Raw genomic sequence first — 13,122 nt, 5'->3', positions numbered from 1 at the left:
AGAAGGATATGCTGAATCCTTTCCCCTAATGACTACATAAAAGCACACCAATCAAACCCAAACGTCGAGAGATAAAGTAGCTGAACTTGCAAAATCCTGTGGCTCTGCTCCTTTTCCCCCAGAATCACACTCGGTGAGGGACGTGAGGTGCCTCCTTGTCTGAGGACTGCTGATAATGATTTTTTTTCTTAGCTCAAGGGCAAAAAAGTTTTTAAAAGTAGCTTTCCCCTTCCTCTAAGGGGTTTTGACTCAATATAGTGATACAGCCTGGCCTTCCAGTGTGTTATGTACTGAGAGAAGTCCTACTGAAAATGACTGTGCTGCTCTCACTCTCTACCTCAAATGGAACAAAAGAAAACATGAACATATGAACCTGCCTTACACCCATCCTTCCCAATATTAACTGTTTAGACCAGTAGTGGTTCTTCAACATCTAAGGCAGAGGTCCTTCCCAGCCCTGTCACCTGAGATCCCTTATGGAAGCACCCAGGAATTTTATGAGAGCGAGGCATGTGCACTCTCACTGAGCTCTGATCCATTCCATTTTCATCATCTGTGCAACTTCACAGTCACTTCCAGTTGAAGAATGAACTATTCATTACATCCCTTTCTGCATGGCACATTCAAAAGCATTCTGTTTTGTTCTAATTAAAGAACATACAGGCGGGAATATTCTCACAAATACACATTTTGAGGGTTCTTACAAACACAACCTTTTTCTGGGTGGTCATCACAAAAAGCCACGCATCATGCAATGTCTGATTATTGGCACTGTGGCAACTTTCCAATGGCATCCATATCATCATTCTGCCATTGTTTCTTGTACTAAAGTTAATCTTATGGATTGGCTCTTATACCAAAATATCTCTGTGTGCATCTATCCTACATCACGTTTGTGGGGAGTACAGGAATAAAACTAGAAAAAGCTGTACTTCCACAATTATAGCAAGCAAGAAAGGGGTGGTTGAGTTACCTATAACAGATGTAAACAGTTCTGGAGCCGAGCTGCCAGCTGCCATGAATGTTGCCCCGGCCACATCTTCACTGAGGTGCAAGCGCTGCAGAGGAAGAAGAAAGTGTCTTATCAGAAGCAACATCTATAACAGGTCCCCAATCTATTATTATCTTGGGCTTCATGTTCTCCTCCAACATCTACCCCAAGCAAGATACTATCACAGGATATGCAATGAAGTGGTAGCTGCTGCAGAATCCTTCCCCCAAAGTGTTTCCTCCAGTGTCACTGGAAGTTCAGCAACAAGCGGCATGCAGCAAAACCCTTTGTGGATGCCATTTGTCTTTGTGTTACTTTGACAGCATTGTTACGGCTACTCTGCATGGTTTTATCCTATGCCACTCTAGTAACATATACGGTTTTTAACATACAGGCTTTACTCTCGCATCTGTTTTTCAATGGTGGCATTATCACAATGTTTCTCTAATGGCTTTCCACTGAATTAAAAATAATTAGTCACTGCCTGAACATAAGAAATTATTTATATTATTATTAAGTTATCATAATCCATTACTTGGCTGCTGGTAAGAGGAATAATTATCAGCCTGTCACATTTGATTTCCTGCATATACATTTGTTGCATTATTGTATAGATATCATTTTTATAAATGATTTCAACCATAAAAACTTTACACATACTTTAACCCAGACCCAACACCTGCACAATTCCATTTTCACAATGATAGAATGATGTATGAAATCATTGTACTGAACTGGTGGTGACTAGCCAAGGAAAAGATCTTGGGGTCATGGTGGATAGTTTAATGTAAACATCAACTCAGGGTATGGCAGCTTTGAAAAGGGCAAATTTCATCCTAGGGGTTATTAAGAAAGAAATGGAGTAAAAACAAAACTGCTAATATTGTAATGCCCTTATATAAATCTGTGGTGCAGCCATATTTGTCAGTCACAGGAGTGTGTGGATCTGGGACTATGGTAGATGGTGGGTGGAGTTCTCAGGTTAGGAATAAGTGTAAGAAATATAGTATCCTGTTTTGAAAGCTTCTGGGCAAAAGAGGAGTTTTTTTTTTAAAAAAGCACAGATGTTCATACCTATAAGTCAGGGGCAGGGAAGCTTTGGCCCTCCAGATGTTGCTGAACTACAATTTCCATCATCCCAGGATATTTGGCATGCTTGGAGTTGTAGTTCAGCAACATCTGGAGGGCTAAAGATGTTCCACACAAGCTACAAGTAACACTGCAGTCAACTTAGCTTAGATATTTTTCCCCGATACTCTCATGAATGAAATTTGTTGAATTTAATTGTGGTCTGTTTCCCATGGAATCAACCTTTTTTCAGCTGGAGGGCTGTGGCGGCCATGGCCAAATGGGCATGGCCAACACACACTCATACACACATGCACACACTGAATAGCATTTGCTGGGAAGCAATAGTGGAAGATGTCTTCAAGCCAAGCTGCTGCGCTTCTTGGAGATATCTGGTTAGCCACTGTGGTCTGATCCAGTGGAGTTCATCTGACATGCTTAATTTATTTTTGAAGGTGCTTGGGGAAGTATAGAGTAGGAAATGGCAGAATTTTACAAATGTCGGGGTGGAGCTGAACAAGGGTGGGCTGAGTAGAGTCATGTGGCTCTGTTTCTGAAAGCTGTGTATTTCTGGTCTCTCAGGTAATAAAACCTCAGTACTGGGTCTAAGATGTGCTCCTTCAACAGAAGCCCAAGGGCTCTTGTCCTGTGGCTCTTTTTTCTGTGGGGCAGAGCCTGTGACGACCAAGACCTGCAGATCCAACAAGGGGAGAAGAATGCCATTAACTGGACCTCTTTGTTAATGCTGTGTATCATGGAGCCTGAGTCTATGTAATATAAAAGGTGTGCCCTGGAGGAGGCTCTGAATCTAAACGTTAAGCATTTTAAAAATAGGTTTTTCATGTTTCAGTTTTATTTTATTCAGTTTTAGCAGTAGATTTGTGATAGCACAATGAAAACATCAACTCAGATTTTTTTTTTTTAACCCAAGACCAGGCAGTCCTAGACTTGGTCCCTCTGTGCTTAAATCTCAACTGAGCAGAATTGATTCTTTTCTTGTTTCTCCAACACTCCCTTTCTGAGAATAACATTCCTGTTAATAATTGTTTTGTAGTACTTGATTCAGATGCTAAAGGGTTGGCAGTGGCCTCATATTAAGTTGCTACAGATGTTTAGGAAAGTTATACTCATAGAAATGAAAAATGTAAAAAATTGATCAAATAATTTAAACATTAAACATGATGGAACATAAGTAAAGATTATAATTCTGGTTATATAATTCCATTCATAAATATGAGAAAGCAGCATTAACAGATACTTACTTCACAAATCTTTTCCAATGAAGGGACAAAGAAATCATCACAGACAATAGCCAAAGCATAGAACATGTAGACAGCCTGCAAAAACAGAAAGCATTGTGTTTACAAGGCACCAGTTTAAACAAGATACTATCCTAATTTAATTATTTTAAATTTTTTAGAACACATCTATATTTTATATGTATTTTATAATGTTGTGACCCGCTTTGGGACCTTTTGGTGAAGGGCAGGTAATAAAATTAATCACCATCATCATTTGTATATTTGTTTTGAAATGGCATCAAAGACATCTGCACCACACAATCCCGTTCCGTGCCTGGGACCTACCGGGCAGAGGGACGAGCTTGCGGCCGCTGTCGATGTCCCGGCCGCCATCTTGGATGGGATGCGTGCACACACGGCGCGCTGGCGCGCCGTCGTGTGACGCGGCAGGGAGGCGGGGCGGCTGAAGGCTATTTAAGGCCGCCCCGCCTGCTTCCCGCCATCCAGTTCAAATTTCGGCGGCAATCGGGGCAGCCGCAGCAGCAGCAGCTTCGGCTCGGCGCGGTTTCCTTCAGCGGCAGCTTCGGCCGGGCTCCTTTTGGCGGCAGCTTCGGCGGGGTTCCTTTGGCAGCGATCGCGGCAGCAGCAGCTTCGGCAAGGCGCGGCTTCCTTCAGCGGCAATTTCGGCAGCAGCAGCTTCGGCGGCGGCTTCTCTGCCGGCGCACGTGGGCCTCCGGAGGCTTCCTGTGGCCAGGGTGGCTGGGCGGCAGCGAGCCCCCCCCCAACCTCATTGAGAGACAGGGAGGCAGTGGCGGCGGGCAACAAGGCCTAGGCGGCGAGGATCCTGGGGCAGTCACGACGAGGCGGCAGCGCAGGATCGGATCCAGCACGGCGAGGACCACAGGCTAGGCGGCCTTTGGCCAGCAACTTTTAAATTTAATTGTTAATTTTAATTAGCGCGGGGGTAGGTGGGGCACGACCCAACCATCAATCCTTGCCACGTGCAGGGCAATTAGGCTACCCTCCAGGATAATTGGGTGCCGGGTGGGGGTATTGATTAAGCAGGCGGGCTCCTTCACAACGCTTTGTAATCACGTCGTTTTGCAAGCGGGGCCCCCTATCTCCCTCTAGTATGCCTAAGAAAGGACAAGGGGGGCCAAAAGGGAAGGGAAAGGCCCCCAGAGCAGGGGGGAGATGCCCACCCCCAGCGGCGGAGGGGGCAAGGAGTGGGGAGGGGCCACCATGGGCGGCCATATTAGCCAGGTTGGAAGCCCTAGAACATGGCTCAAGCCACCCTAATGCACCCCGGGACCAACCTGTGACAGGGAAGAAGAAAGACCCACCACCCAAACGGTCTCGGGGGAAAACACAGCGGCCAGTGAACAGTGCTGATGCAGGGGCTGTTGCTTCCATCTTAGCGCGACTGGATGTGCTGGAGGCCGGGCTCAGGGCTGAGGCGAGGACGCCCAGCATAGAGCCAGGCGCAACTCCCACCCTGCAAGCAGCCCCAACAATGCAGCCCGCACAAGGACCTTCGGCGGAAAGCACACAGGGTGAGTCCTCTATCATGCCACAACAACAAGGACAGCAGCAGTGGAGCTGGGCCCCCTGGGGGTACCCCTACTGGCCCTTTTCCCCACCAGCGGTAACCGAGGGATATGGGCAGGCAGGGACCCCCGCCGGCGGGGGGGAGGTTACGCCACAGCAGCAGCATCCCCTAAGGGAGGCCTGCGAGCAGGTCTGGCACCTCGCCGCTGGGACAGCGACGGAAGGAGGACATCAGCCCGCCCTGTCTGCCAACCCCCCTGCAGAGATATCCGACCCCCTGGGATCAGTCAGAGAGGGGGCCATACCTTTTGGGGAAACGTCTGCCCCACTGGGTTTTCATCTTCTGCCTGCTACGAAGGACAGAATATGGAGGGGAGAGTATGTGGACCTATTCTCGCTCCTGTACAGGGAGCCGGTTGGGAAGGATAAGGATAAAGGAGAACATGCAGAGCCCGATAGGCCCAAGCGCCGACGGGTAGAGCGCTCTTGGGCTAACTGGCTGCCTGCATTCCTTACCTACATGGGGGTGGTAATACAGAGGCAGCCTCACAGGGCCTCGGTACTGATCAAATACCTCGATATCATATACCGGGGCTATTCGGAGTTTCAAGGGACGGCATGGCTGGACTACGACCAGGCGTTCCGTATGAGGGCGGCTTTTGATACATCCCTCCCCTGGGACAAGAAGGAGGCTGACCTGTGGCTGCAATTTATGGCGCATTCTAGACCCATGGCAGGCGATAGGGCGGACAGCGGCCATCTCTTGGCGCGCCAGGCATCAGCAACTGCTTCCCGCGGGCCTGCGGGGCAGGGGGTTCAACCCCGCCTGCTTTGCTGGGAGTTCAGCTCGCGTGGCCTTTGCGGTCGGAGCCCGTGCAGGTTCAGACATGAATGTGCCATATGTGGGGGCCCTCACGCCTGCACTAGCTGCCCCAGGGGCCGCCCCTTCAGGGGTGGAAACAGGGATTCGGCTGGCGCAAGGAGGACAGGGGCTGCAGGCGCAGCTCAGGGAAAGGGGCCCCAGCCCAATTAAAATTGCCGAGCTCCAACACTTACTCCACCTTTACCCCCTAGTCCTAGATGCCCAGTTTTTATTAGAAGGCTTCACAGTGGGTTTTCGGATCCCCTATTTAGGTCCCAGGCGACCTTTCATGTCCTGCAACCTTAAGTCAGTGGAAGGCATGGAATCAGTTCTGAGAGAAAAAATTAGGAAGGAAGTAGTAGCCGGCCGGGTTTTGGGCCCCTTTGCTGCACCACCCATCCCCTCACTCAGAGTTTCCCCGTTGGGCCTCGTCCCCAAGAGGGCACCAGGTGAATTTCGCCTGATACACCACCTGTCCTTTCCACAGGGTGAGTCAGTCAATGACTTTATCCCAGCGGAGCTGTGCTCAGTCCGCTACACATCATTCGACTGTGCTGTGCGAATGGTCAGGGACTGCGGGGTTGGGGCCCTTATGGGAAAGTGTGACATCAAGTCTGCTTTCCGCCTCCTCCCGGTCCACCCACAGGACTTCGAGCTGTTGGGCTTGGCTTTTGATGGTGAATATTACGTGGACAGGGCATTGCCTATGGGCTGCTCTATATCATGCTCTGTTTTCGAGCGCTTCAGCTCCTTCTTGGAGTGGGCGGTCAAGAGGCGCGCAGGCTTGCAATCAGTGGTACACTATTTAGATGACTACCTGTTTGCGGGCCCTGCGGACTCAGGCACCTGCAGGGCGTTCATGGCACATTTCGCGGGGCTGGCTGGGGAGCTGGGCGTCCCCCTCGCGGCCGAAAAAACTGAGGGCCCATCCACTGCTATCACGTTTCTGGGCATCGAGATAGATACGGTGGCCCAATGCTGCAGGCTTCCTCAGGACAAGTTGGGGGCCCTCAGGGAGAAGATCTCAGAGGTGGTCAGTTCTAATAAGGTGACATTAGCCACTCTCCAACGGCTGGCAGGCCAGCTGAACTTTGCCTGCAGGGTTGTAGCGCCCGGCCGCGCCTTCCTGCGGCGCGTATATGACGCCATGGCTGGCCTATCACGATCCTACCACCGCACACGGGTGACAGCCGCTCTTAGGGCTGACCTGACAGTGTGGTCCACCTTCTTGCGGAACTTTAATGGGGTCTCCCTATGGAGAAGGGATCGCCTGTTGGAGGCAGAGCTACAGGTGCACTCCGATGCCTCGGGTGCCTTCGGTTTTGGGGTCATTCTGCATGACTCATGGTGCCACGGCAGCTGGCCACAGGGCTGGACACTGGCCGGCCTGACCAGAGACCTGACGTTCTTAGAGTTCTTCCCCATTGTCGTGGCCGTACACCTCTGGCCCGACAAGCTGTGTAATTCCTCAGTCCACTTTTGGTGCGACAACCTCCCCACAGTGCACGTTATTAACACCCTGTCCTCTAGAAACCCCAACGTTATGCTTCTGGTGCGAGCATTCGTGCTCCAATGTCTTCGCTATAATATTCAGTTCCTGGCGCGCCACGTTCCGGGTATTGACAATAGTATTGCTGATGCTCTATCACGGAACCAGATGGAGAAGTTTCGCCAGCTGGCACCGTGGGCAAGGGCTCTGCCGGAGGCGTTCCCCCCAGCGCTATGGGAGATTGGAGGATTGAATCAGAAAGGGCCATAAGCCTTTCTGTGGCGCCCAGCACTTTGGCCAGCTACCAGGGGGCAGGTAGGGATCTATCTAACTTCAGAGAGTCCAGGGGTTACGTCCAGGAGTGGCCCATCCTGGTCGAGCAGCTTATGGAGTTCTGCGTGGAGGGGAAACGGAGAGGCCTTTCAGTCAGGACCATCAAAGGTAAGCTCTCAGGCCTCGCTTTCCTAGCGAAGGCACGGGGCTTTCAGGACTACACGGGTGACTTTAGGGTGCGCCGGATGCTGGAGGGTTGGTCCCGCGAGCGCCCTTGCCCCCCGGATGCCCGCCTCCCCTTTTCCCCAGAGCTATTGTTTGGCCTGCAGGGACAGTGGAAGCACTTGTGTTCTTCCCCTTTCGAGGCCCTGCTATATCATGCTACGGCCCTCACTCTGTTTTTTGGGGCCTTCCGAATTGGGGAGGTGGTGGCAGCTTCCAAGAGGGATAACTCCCTCCGAGCCCTGCTAGTCTCCGACCTCAGCTGGAGGGCAGAGCGGGCCATCCTGCGGCTCAGGCGGTCTAAAACGGACCAGCATGGTAAGGGGCGCCTGGTGGTATTGGCCCCATGCCGGCAGCAAGAACTCTGCCCAGTAACAGCCCTGCGCGGTTTTGTGGCAGCGAGGGGGTCGCAGTCAGGGTACCTATTCATACATAGGAACTCCCAGCCCCTTACCAGATACCAGTTCTGGTCCGTGGCGAAGGCCGCACTGGGGAACTTAGGCGTGGACCCCAGTAAGTTCGGGACACACTCCTTCCGGATAGGCGCGGCCTCCACGGCGGCCCTATTGGGCTTTACTAAAGACAGGCTTCAGGCCGTGGGCGGGTGGTCCTCGGACGCGTACAAGGCCTACGTTAGACCACTTGCTGACACACACGGCGCCAGCGGCTAGACTTTGCCCCCCCCCAGGGCCCCCCCCATTGTTACCCAATGTCGTTGTTGTTTCAACAGATCGCTGGACAAGATCGGAGCAGCCACGCATCCTCCTATGTGGCCACAGTATGATGTTCTGGGCAGGCCGCAGGGCGGCGAAGTCTCGCTTCGGCACGCAGCTGGGGCTCAGTCAATGGGCCGCAGTGCGGTGGCTGGGACGTCGGGGGATGCGTTGGGATGGGCTCCTGCCAGCCTTGTTTCAACCGGCTGTGGAAGTGGCAGCGCCCCAGGTGCTGGTGATCCACCTCGGGGGCAACGACTTGGGTCTGTTAAAGGGCAAGGCCCTAATTGAACAGGCATGCGGTGACCTCCGGGCCATTGCACGTCGCTGGCCGGGGGTGCACTTAGTGTGGTCAGACATCCTGCCGCGCAGGAGGTGGAATTGTGCCGGTGACCCACGAGGGATGGACAGGGCACGGAAAAAGGTGAACAGGCAAATTCAGAGGGCCCTTAGGGACTTAGGAGGTTCTGTCATCCACCACCCAGAGGTGGGCCACAACAAGCTTGAGCTGTTTCGGCCTGACGGCGTCCATTTGACGGACAAGGGCAACGACATCTTTCTAAGGGACCTGCAGAAGGGTTTACACCAGATTCTTATCGGGTGTGGGGTAAAGGGGGACTAAGCAGAGGCTTGTCCCCCTTCTGTGGCGAAGAAGTGCGGGGAAAGGTTAAAGGGAAAGGGCAGCTAGGTGACACCTTTAGGCACCTTTGGGGGTGACAGGCGGTCCGGAGGCCTGCAGCTCAGGGCTACACGGCCCGGGGACAGGGTACGGGCCGCCTTTGGGGCCAACGTGCCTCATCCGCTCAGAGTTTCAGGGCTCCGAGGGGCGGTGATGCGGGTTGGACCCCCTACACATCTTCAGGGTGTGGCTGGAGCTGGGGGGCTGGCACAGGGCAGCCCCAGGCTCAGGCAGGGCATGATCGCCCGATAGCTGCTAACAGGCTTTGCCTGGATCTCCAGAACGCCCCGCCCTTAATCTCCCTTCTGCAGGTTCATTATTCAATTGATTCTGTTTAAATAAAGTGGCCCATCATTTACCCAAGCAATGGTGTCTGTGTTTTATTTCGGCAATAGGCCGCAATCCCGTTCCGTGCCTGGGACCTACCGGGCAGAGGGACGAGCTTGCGGCCGCTGTCGATGTCCCGGCCGCCATCTTGGATGGGATGCGTGCACACACGGCGCGCTGGCGCGCCGTCGTGTGACGCGGCAGGGAGGCGGGGCGGCTGAAGGCTATTTAAGGCCGCCCCGCCTGCTTCCCGCCATCCAGTTCAAATTTCGGCGGCACCCGCCCGACCCTCCCTCTGCTGCAGTGTGATCCATTTGGTCGCTACGGGGCCGACTAGGAATTTTTGGCCTGCCTGCCTCGCTTTGCTGGCAGGTTTCTTTTGCCTACTCCACACTGTGGTTGGGGGGAGGGGTCAAGGGTTAGCACGGGTGCCCCTGGGGTCAATAGGCTGATTGGGCTGTTTAGTTTGTATTGTTAACGGTCACTTTGGGATGCAAGCGAAGAAGTGCGGGGAAAGGTTAAAGGGAAAGGGCAGCTAGGTGACACCTTTAGGCACCTTTGGGGGTGACAGGTGGTCCGGAGGCCTGCAGCTCAGGGCTACACGGCCCGGGGACAGGGTACGGGCCGCCTTTGGGGCCAACGTGCCTCATCCGCTCAGAGTTTCAGGGCTCCGAGGGGCGGTGATGCGGGTTGGACCCCCTACACATCTTCAGGGTGTGGCTGGAGCTGGGGGGCTGGCACAGGGCAGCCCCAGGCTCAGGCAGGGCATGATCGCCCGATAGCTGCTAACAGGCTTTGCCTGGATCTCCAGAACGCCCCGCCCTTAATCTCCCTTCTGCAGGTTCATTATTCAATTGATTCTGTTTAAATAAAGTGGCCCATCATTTACCCAAGCAATGGTGTCTGTGTTTTATTTCGGCAATAGGCCGCAATTACATTGGTTTAGAAGTCATTCCTGCTCCCCAGGAACCCTGGAAACTGTATTTCGGTGTGTGGGGGGGTAGGAGGTAAGGATTTCTAGCAGTTGACTCTCAGTACCCTCTCCCCTCACATATGAATCCCTACCCAGACATGCAGTTTTAACATGTGATCTCATTATATATATTTGTTTAAAAGAGGTGGATTTATTTATATTTTGATCAATTTCATGTCAATTTGTTTTTAACTTTTGGTTTTTATTGGTATTTTTAATGAATATTTTATATTGCTTTATACAAACTACTTAGGTTTTGTTGTTTAAGTGATATATAAATCTTGTCAAATAAATAAAATAGAATTCTTTGTGGAAACATATGATACATGCCCCTGTTCAGTGAAACAAAATCCCTGATGAGAAAGGACAGGCACCCACTATTTATATTTTCAGAAACAATGGAAAACGTTTTTGACAAACTTTCCAGCTGGATGACAAGGTCTTTGCTGTTTATTCTGTATTGTATTTAAATCTATATTTAGTTGTTGCTTTTTTGGGGTACTGTTTTTAAAGCTATTTGTAGTTGTTTTGAGCCTCGTGGGAAGGCGGTTTATACATTAATAAGATAACAATAAAATCAATACATCTTTGTAATGGAGATGTTTCCCACAATGCATTCAATGTACTTCTAAACATTTCAGTAAAGAAGCCTCAAGTTGCTCCATTATTTGCTTGGTGCTATTAAACAGGAGTGGCCAGTGTGGTGGTGGGGTGCCACAGAGCTTCCCTCCTGACACCAGCATTGCCACCGTGTACCTGGACGGTGTGGGGGGCAGGGTGGAGGCAAGTTCAGGGTGGCGTGGGAACACCAGCAGGAGCACTAGAATAGTTCTGCTGGTGGGCCTGTACAGTCCCAAGCTCATGCTGCCCCCCATCCCACCCTTGTAGAATCCAGTGCAGGGCCAGTGGCACTGTTGTCAGAAGGGCGGCTCCATGGCACTGCCTCTGTTATCAAAGTGAATATATCCAAGCCCATCACCAGGTCTTGAAACAGTCACTTGAGGAATGGCCGGGACAGACTCAGGCTGTCCTCTGGCCACCACCCAGCTCTGGCCAATAACTGCAACTGCAGAAAGAGCAGCTGCCCTACCCAATTAACTACCCAAAGGCCAGAACGGTTCAGATGATATTCCCCAACCCGTATAAAGGATTTCAAGGTGGGCTTTCTCACTGTTTTGAGGACCTAGGAGATCTGCTCTCAACGGCTACATACCACCTTTGCCATCCTCTGTCTCTCCTCTGCCCTCCTCAAGCACACAGGAGCTGGGTCTGACACCAAGGAACACAGGTGCCAAATTAATAGCAAGGAAGTAGCCACGTACATGGGCTTTCATCCACATGACATTTCATTCCTGAGTATAAGAATCATGATCATCTAACATAACTCAATGAGGTACAATTGCCCCTAAAAGACCAGGTCTGTATCCTCGGGGTCATTCTTGACTCCCAACTGTCCATGGAAGCTCAAGTTTCGGCTGTGAGCCGGGCAGCGCTGTATCAACTCCATCTGATACAGAGGCTACGCCCTTACCTTCCCAATCATCTGCTCCCATCGGTGGTACATGCCCTGGTCTCCTCTCGCCTAGACTACTGTAATGTGCTCTACGTGGGGCTACCCTTGAAAACGGTCTGGAAGTTGCAACTGGTACAGAACGCAGGGGTGCGCCTGATTAAAGGCAGCCGCCAGCGAGATCATATCACTCCAGTGCTAAAAGAGCTGCACTGGTTACCAGCTGCTTACCGGGCCCAATTCAAGGTGTTGGTTTTCCCCTTTAAAACCCTATACGGTTTCGGCCCAGTCTATCTAAAGGAGCACCTCCAGCATCATCAGCTATGCCGCCCAACAAGATCAGCCTCAAAAGACCTTCTCTCCATCCCATCAGTCAAAACAGCCAAACTGGTGAGGACGAGAGAGAGGGCTTTTTTAATTGTGGCCCCCACCCTGTGGAACTCCCTCCCAAATGATCTCCGCCATGCCCCTTCTATGATGAGTTTCCGCCGGGCCTTGAAGACCTGGCTCTTCAGGCAGGCTTTTGGGGTGGGCTAGATTTTATCTTAATTGTTTTTAGATTTTCAATGTCTAGGTATTATATGCCTATGTTGTACGTCGCCCAGAGTGGCTGGACAGCCAGCCAGATAGGCGACTAATAAATTCTATAAATAATAATAATAATAATAACTTTGCTTATCTGGACACAATTCTTTGGTTATTGTTGAAGGGTGGGGCATAGGTATAATCCAGCTCCATTGTGAAAGAATCTGGCCCCTGACTTTCACGGGATGGTGATCGTACTCTATCTGTGTCTATACACATAGATACAGTATTTCTACTGTGCACTGTTGTTGGAGAAATAACAGAAAACTGGAAAATCATTGGATCCCATATTCTCAAAAAGGGAGTGTGTAATGCACAAGAGCATGTGCAATACAGAAATCATACCCATTTTGATACACAATATTGTATGTGAGTCTGGAAAAGTATTGTGTGAATGCATACACTATACAGAATATTTTTTGTTTATGATCATCCTGAGTAACAATGGCGCACCTGACAATATATAATATTCTTGCATTATGCACTCTTCATATATGGACTCTATGTAGGGCTGTTTTCATACATGGGCTTATTCCATCAGTTTTTGGATTAAAATTGTAGTGTTTCTCTTCTGAATTCTACAGTTCCTTTCATATTGCAGTACCATTTGCACAAATGTCTTTCACATTGCTGCAACAAAC

General features: G+C 51.0%; 2 protein-coding genes across 6 annotated transcripts in view; one reads left to right on the top strand and one right to left on the bottom strand.

Moving 5' to 3' along the window:
• SLC24A3 (solute carrier family 24 member 3) overlaps window positions 1–13,122 on the bottom strand; it is a 221,458-nt gene that overhangs the window by 62,923 nt on the left and 145,413 nt on the right. For all 5 annotated transcript variants that reach the window (XM_061587741.1, XM_061587765.1, XM_061587745.1 and 2 more), the window contains exons 4-5: window positions 3,322–3,396; window positions 974–1,058 (exon numbers count right to left, since the gene is read on the bottom strand). In XM_061587741.1, the coding sequence (XP_061443725.1) occupies window positions 974–1,058; window positions 3,322–3,396 (160 nt within the window). The remainder of the gene's footprint in view (window positions 1–973; window positions 1,059–3,321; window positions 3,397–13,122) is intronic.
• LOC133388948 (uncharacterized) lies at window positions 4,273–9,972 on the top strand. The gene is made up of 2 exons (XM_061635630.1): window positions 4,273–4,853; window positions 8,425–9,972. Exons 1-2 carry the CDS (start codon window positions 4,433–4,435, stop codon window positions 9,027–9,029), a joined length of 1,026 nt encoding a protein of 341 aa, XP_061491614.1. The 5' UTR covers window positions 4,273–4,432; the 3' UTR covers window positions 9,030–9,972.

The sequence above is a fragment of the Rhineura floridana genome, chromosome 1 (assembly GCF_030035675.1).
Source record: "Rhineura floridana isolate rRhiFlo1 chromosome 1, rRhiFlo1.hap2, whole genome shotgun sequence".
NCBI classification, from domain to species: domain Eukaryota; kingdom Metazoa; phylum Chordata; class Lepidosauria; order Squamata; family Rhineuridae; genus Rhineura; species Rhineura floridana.
The sequence above is the reverse complement of the archived record's forward strand: the minus strand, read 5'-3'. Positions and strand labels throughout refer to the sequence as shown.